This window comes from Cyclopterus lumpus, chromosome 21, assembly GCF_009769545.1.
Source record: "Cyclopterus lumpus isolate fCycLum1 chromosome 21, fCycLum1.pri, whole genome shotgun sequence".
NCBI classification, from domain to species: domain Eukaryota; kingdom Metazoa; phylum Chordata; class Actinopteri; order Perciformes; family Cyclopteridae; genus Cyclopterus; species Cyclopterus lumpus.
The window spans coordinates 4,030,819-4,038,091 of record NC_046986.1 but is presented as its reverse complement, the minus strand read 5'-3'; the positions used below and the strand labels follow the sequence as shown (position 1 = coordinate 4,038,091).

The following is a 7,273-nucleotide window of genomic DNA, read 5'->3' as shown; positions in this document are numbered from 1 at the left end:
CTCTTGAAAGGAGTCAGGCAACCATCTTTCTAGAGTAGCTGGAGTTGTTGTCTTTCTATGACACTGTAGCATTGAAACAGCACACATTGTAAAGACACATTTACAAACTACATGTACAAGTTTTTACACAAAGGTCACTGTACCAAGACTTTTACATCTGGTATTTAATTCACACCCACATGACAAAGTACATTTTTCTGTTTAATTTCAGCCACCATGCAGTGTCTCTCTACATCATGTTGGTCTGACATGAGCCAGGCTGCAGTATCTTAAGAGTAACAATGAGCTTGATAGATTTTCTAAACCAGGGGTAAAAAAAGGCATAGATCACAGGGTTAAGACAGGAGTTGAAATAGAACAGATATGATACAAAGGCGGCAGATGAGGCATTAAGCAAGGTGTTCCGGACTGTGAGTACAACACTAAAATATGGGCAGATGCACAATAGAAACACAACAATAACAACACCAAGAGTTCTGGCTGCTTTCTTTTCAGATTTTTTAGCAGTTACAGTCACTGAACACTTGAGAGGGAAAGATGCAATCTGAGAGAGCATGGCACGAGCCTGAGACACAGCCACCACAAAAACTCTCATATACAGAACTATGATGACAGTGACAGGACCAATAAAGGACAAAAAAATATCTAGAAGTCCAGCAATGTAGTTAATAAAAATGACACACTCTCCCAAGCAGGAATTATACCTGCCTGGTTGTTCCAGGTTATTCTTCAGCAGCAGACTGTGAAGTAAAGCAGAAAATATCCAACACAGACAAACACAGACTTGAACTCTTTTTTGTGTGACTTTGTAGGAATAATGTAGAGGATCACAAATAGCCATATATCGGTCAACTGCTATGAGAACCATGGTTCCTACTGAAGCAGAGGTAATAATATAACTCAGAACATTGTACAAAGTACACATGAGGTCACCGAGGAACCAGCAGCCGTCTATGAACACCATATGAAAGAACATGAGGAAGCCCACGAAGAAATCTGAGACAGCCAGAGAGAGGAGGAGGAGGTTGGTGGGTGTGTGGAGCTGCCTGTAGAGATAAGAGAACAACATGCATGCCATTATTGATAGCGTCCATTGTTTTAAAAGAGTTAAAAGCAATGACTGAAAGAAAAAATACATATTTCCTTAACAGTTCTGTAATTGAGTTCTGTTTTGTTCCATTAACTATTTTTGTATTTACAGCTACCAGTTTTATTTATTGATGAAACATATGAATACCTGAAGTGGAAGATGGAGATGATGACCAGCAGGTTGAGAGTCACAGTGAGCAGAGAGATGGAGGACAGTAAAATGTAAGTGAGCATTGATAGAGCGTGAGGACGCATGGGCTTCCTGCAGGAGGAGTTGAGGAGTTGTGGAAAGCAAAGTTCGGCTTCTTCAAGGGTTTTCATTCTCAGGAAGAGGAGAGCAGATGCTGCTGAGCTCGTCAGACAACTGATTGGTCTCTTTTCTTCCTCCACATCCCTCCTTCTTTTACTCTGGTGAAAACTTTATTTCAATGGGAGTGACTAAACTTCATCCTGACTGTTTCATCTATATTCATTGGTCTTTTCCCTGTATTTAGCCTCCCCCTCTTATTTGTCCTTTAAAAAAACAAAAACAATTACAATTTCTATCCTACCCTGCAACAGGGAAAAGCAACTCACATCACAATGGAGCCAACACACTTTTCAAACTTTTTGCAATAAAGTGGTTGATACTTTCTGAGTTCTATCATTTGTCGTTGGGGGGGAGGTAAATAGCCACTATGTCAAACTGAGAAGTGTAATCAGTGAATTGTGCAGTTCCAACTTAAAATTAAAGCAGCGACGTACGGGCTCTTGCACCTTTGTGCACTTCAGAGGTACTGGCTCGATGGCGGCTCACGCGGCCGAGAAGGTCTGTGACCATCGGACAAAGCGTCCACGAGCTAGATGTTTTTTTCCTGCATGGAGTGACGCTGGAAATTATGCTTTGCAAACAGTCCAACATTTCCTGTATCCATTGTATGGCACTAGATAATGTGAGAACACTAGGTTTAATAACGCTCCGAGCGATTGCAGTTGTGTATTATGAGTTTATATGTTGGAGGGATTATGAGATATCAAATGAATGACAGTATGTAAAATGCAAATGTTTCAATTAAGTGATTGTGGAAGGAATCCAGAAAACATCACGCCAAAATAAGTTAATGTATGTGAGTAAAGCAAGGACGGCCTGGAGAATTGAGCAGATGAGAGGACGCACTAAGGTGTGAAAATAGTTTGTCCACCTCTGTTTTGGCTGACCCACAAGTGTTTTGGAAGTTGTGTGGTTTGTGGACATGCATCAAAATCCAAATTCCCTCCTCTCTTATTTATCCCACCCGCTCCACACAGACCCAGCGCCTCGTCACAGGGGCCTCTGGAAGTGCCAGTCAGCTAACCGCAAGGCGGACTTCATCTCTGGCTTCGCTATCAAGCACTCGCTGGACTTCCTGGCTCTCACTGAGACTTGGATCACACCAGACAACACATCAACCCCTGCTGCTCTCTCCTCGGCCTTCTCCTTCAGCCACACACCCAGACCCTCTGGTCGGGGTGGGGGCACAGGTCTACTCATCTCACCCAAATGGAGTTTTACTCTCTACCCGCTTCCATTTACCCCACTGTCTTTTGAGTTTCATGCAGTGACGGTTACTCATCCGGTTCAACTAACCATTGTTGTTCTCTACCGTCCACCTGGCTCCTTGGGAGACTTCTTGGAAGAACTAGACGTCCTCCTATCAAACTTTCCAGAAAACGGCCCCCCGCTCATCCTTCTGGGTGACTTTAACATCCAGACAGAGAAGTCATCGGACCTGCTACTCTTACTGTCTTCCTTTGCTCTCTCGCTCAGCCCATCCCCTCCTACTCACAAAGCTGGCAACCACCTTGACTATATTTTCACCAGAAACTGCTCTACATCTAACCTCACTGTAACTCCACTTCATGTCTCTGACCACTTCTTCATCTCTTACTCTCTCCCACTTTTTGGAACTGAGAACCCTCCCACAACAGACTCTGTACCTGTCCGTCGCAACATCCGCACCCTCTCACCCTCTCACCGTCTCACCCTCTCACCCTCCTCTCTGGCCTCGTCTGTTCTATCAGCCCTCCCTTCAACTGACTCCTTCTCACTCATGCAGCCTAACTTTGCCACTGGCCCACACTCCTCTCTATGCTGTCTTCCTCTCTTGATTCTCTCTATCCTCTTATGACTCGAAAGGTCCGCAAGTCCTCTCCGTTTCCGTGGCTGTCCGAACTGGTGCGTGCCATATAGAGCCACTATGTGAGCATCGGAAAGGAAATGGCGAAAATCCAAACACGCCAGCGACCTGCTCGCCTATCACTCTCTTCTCTCCTCCTTCTCTGCCTCTATCTCTGCAGCCAAAAGTCTGTTCTACCAATCCAGAATCGAATCCTCTTTGTCTAACCCCAAAAAGCTCTCCTCTATTTTTTCCAACCTCCTCGACCCCCCTGGTCCCCCCCTTCCTCCATCCTTCTACCAAGCTACTTTGTTGACTACTTCACAAAAAAGATAGACGACATACGCTCCTCATTTACTAATCCATCTTCTATAACTACACCTCCAGTAACTTCATCTTCTTCCCCCTCATTTTCCTCTTTTATCCCCCTGTCTCCCAATCAAGTTCTTACCTTGGTAACCTCTGCCCGCCCAACCACCTGCCCCCCAGACCCCATCCCGTCTCACATTCTCCAGTCTATTGCTCCTGATCTTCTTCCCTTTCTCACCCATCTTATTAACACCTCCCTCTCAACCGGCTGTTTCCCTAACTCTCTGAAGGAGGCAAGAGTCAACCCTCTCCTGAAGAAACCCACTCTCGACCCATCTGAAGTCAATAACTACAGACATGTCTCTCTCCTCCCCTTCCTTTCCAAAACTCTAGAGCGAGCTATCTCTAACCAAGTCTCCTCCTATCTCCACAGCAACAACCTTCTAGACCCCCACCAGTCTGGATTCAAGACAGGCCACTCAACAGAGACTGCCCTCCTTGCTGTCTCTGAGCAGCTTCACACTGCTAGAGCAGCCTCTCTCTCCTCTGTCCTCATCCTTCTATACCTTTCCGCTGCCTTTGACACAGTGAACCACCAGATCCTCATGTCCTCCCTCCAGGACCTGGGTATCTCAGGCACTGCACTCTCACTCTTTTCATCCTACCTCACCGACCGCACTTACCCGGTAAACTGGAGAGGATCTGTGTCTGAGCCTTGTCCTCTGACTACTGGGGTCCCTCAGGGCTCAGTCCTTGGTCCTCTTCTCTTCTCTCTGTACACCAACTCTCTCGGCTCTGTCATTCGCTCGCATGGCTTCACCTACCACAGCTATGCTGACGACACCCAACTGATCCTCTTGTTTCCCCAATCTGAAACACAGGTAGCAGCACGAATCTCTGCCTGTCTGACTGACATCTCTCAGTGGATGTCCACACACCACCTGAAAATTAACCCGGACAAGACTGAACTTCTCCTCCTTCCAGGAAAAGGCTCTTCCACCCACTACCTGACTATTAACTTCAACAACTCAGTGTTGGCTCCGACTCTGCCAGGAGCCTCGGTGTGACACTCGACAGTCAACTCTCCCTGACTGCCAACATTACCGCAATAACACGCTCCTGTAGGTACATGCTGTACAACATCAGGAGAATACGACCCCTTCTCACTCAGAAGGCGGCACAGGTCCTGGTCCAGGCTCTGGTCATCTCACGGCTAGGCTATTGCAACTCCCTCCTGGCAGGTCTACCTGCTAATGTCATTCGACCTCTACAGCTCATCCAGAATGCAGCTGCTCGACTGGTCTTCAATCTCCCGAAGTTTACCCACACTACTCCGCTCCTCCGCGACCTTTACTGGTTACCGGTGGCCGCCCGCATCCACTTCAAAACATTGGTACTTGCGGGTCCGGTCTACATCCAGGACATGGTCTAACCTCACACCCCAGCTCGTTTACTTGGCTCGGTTTCTGCCAATCGGCTTGTAGCTCCTTCACTTCGAGCTAAACACTCAACAAAGTCACGACTGTTTGCTGTGCTGGCTCCTCATTGGTGGAACAAGCTCCCCATTGACACCAGGACAGCAGAAAGTCTCTACATCTTCCGTCGCAAACTAAAAACACATATTTTTCGACTATACCTTGAATAGGGAAGGTAGAGCCGTAGTAGCACTTAAGTAGCACTTAAATGTCTCTTACTTATAGCACTTTGTAGTTTAACGTTATTGAAGAAATTGTACTTGCTTGATTCTTGTTGTTCTGAGTTTGGACTCATGGTTTAATGCACTAATTGTAAGTCGCTTTGGATAAAAGTGTCAGCTAAATGACATGTAATGTAATGATGTACTAAGCCACGCCCCTTAGAGGTTAAATGGTCCATATCTTCTAAAGACAAGGAGATATCAACTAGTGTTTTTTCCATTTATGATCACATTGATCCAATAATGGTCCACAGCCAATTTGGTATCAATCGGCCAGAGCATGTAGGAGGAGTTTGCAATATTGGATTTTTCACAAAATTCAAAATAGCGGAAACTCTAAGAAGACAGATTTTAATCCACAGAATAAATTTTTGGTAGAGCAGACACAACCGGACATATGAGTTCAATTTCAAGTCAATCGGTCATTGGGGGTGAGGGGTGTGGCCAAAAAACACTATCGAAAATATTGAATTTTTCACTTGTCCTGACACTTGTTCGGGATATGATAAAGCCCCCAAACACACAATTCAATTGGCAGAATAATAATAAACATGACGGTTTCATTAGGGCCTTCGCTGGCCATATGTTGTCGGTGCTCGGCCCTTAAGAAGTTAATGTTGACTTGGTTTCATGCACAACACAGTCAACAGTCTCCTGAGTTAAAGGCCAGTGTTTGTTTGCCCATTCTATCCTCAGCTCTCACCCACCCTACAAATACTTTCTCACTCTTTACACTACTTCAGTTGCTCTGACCATGTTTTTGTTGGTTTAGGCAGCACCCAAGTACAGACATAGAGACGGTAGGGTAGGTGAAGGAATGGACCAGCTGGTGCGTGCAAGAAGGAAGGTGAGGTGGCATGAGCGGCGGTGGCATGAGCGGCGGTGGCATGAGCGGCGGTGGCATGAGCGGCGTTGGCATGAGCGGCGGTGGCATGAGTGACGGTTTCTGGGCTGTAGAATCCTGGACACAAGGAACAAGGGTTAGTCATAAAGTCAAGAAATAGTAATCACAATCTTTGTCATAACCGGACAAAGAACGGAGCGGCCGAGAGTCACATCACCACTAAACTGATAATATGGCTACGAGTGCATCATTATTAGACAGTCCGAGCAACTGACGAAGTATAAAGAGTGAGAACGTATGTGTAGGGTAAGTGGGAACTGTGGTTCGAATGGTCAAACAAACACTGGCCTTTCACTCATTAGACTACTTATTGTGTTTTGCTGGAAACCAAGTCTTCATTTACTTATTTTCATTAATTTTCTTAAGTATTTTATGACTTAATCCAGATCCAAGCACTTTTGTTGTACAAGTAAACCTAAAAACTAAGTAACCCAACATTTCAAGTTTATTTTGAAATGAGACTGTATGTATGTGACAAGGAGAAACTGTACTGTGAACAAGGAATTGGATTTTAACAAGTCACAATGCAGGAAACTGACACTGTCCCTGATGCGTCCAAAACTGACACGAGAGGGGTACCTTGTCTTAGAGTGTCATAGTTTGTAGCACCACTGACCAAGCATTTCAATTTGAAGAATTGGGAGTAAGAATGTGTTTGAGGGAGAGTGGGACATTTAGGAGTCTAATAGAAGAGCTAATTGGCAGATTAACAAGAGGGGAAAGGGGACATCCAGCCGGAGACTGGGACAAGCGACCAGCTGAAGATGAATCTGGTTGTCTGAGCAATTGGGGGCCTGAAGGTGCAGATGCAACCTGGCAGAGGTGATTGGAGATCAGAAACATATAAAGGGGTTTCCTGAGTAGTGATCAGAGAAAACTATTGAGGTGGGGAAGCAGGGAATCAGTGCAGGGGCATACGTTCAACAACACATGACATAACTACGAACCCATCAAGTTAAATCTCTTTATTGCAAAAGGTTTGAAAATATGCTTTTATCTATAGCTTTTTCAGGTTCATGGCATGATAGTAACCAGACGCTGTGCTCTCCCTTTGCAATGTGATGTGCCTTGCTGTTCCCCGTTGAAGAGTATGATGGAAATTGTAATTGTTTAGGAAAAAAAGGAAACAAGTGGAGGGGA

The 7,273-nt window shown here is 45.4% G+C and overlaps 1 protein-coding gene across 1 annotated transcript; it reads right to left on the bottom strand.

Annotated features, from left to right (window-relative positions):
• Positions 1-229: 229 nt before the first annotated feature.
• LOC117750000 (trace amine-associated receptor 13c-like) lies at positions 230-1,465 on the bottom strand. The gene is made up of 2 exons (XM_034560819.1): positions 1,238-1,465; positions 230-1,046 (listed from the first exon to the last, which is right to left on the bottom strand). The coding sequence occupies exons 1-2, from the start codon at positions 1,408-1,410 to the stop codon at positions 230-232; spliced, it is 990 nt and encodes a 329-aa protein (XP_034416710.1). The 5' UTR covers positions 1,411-1,465.
• Positions 1,466-7,273: the final 5,808 nt, after the last annotated feature.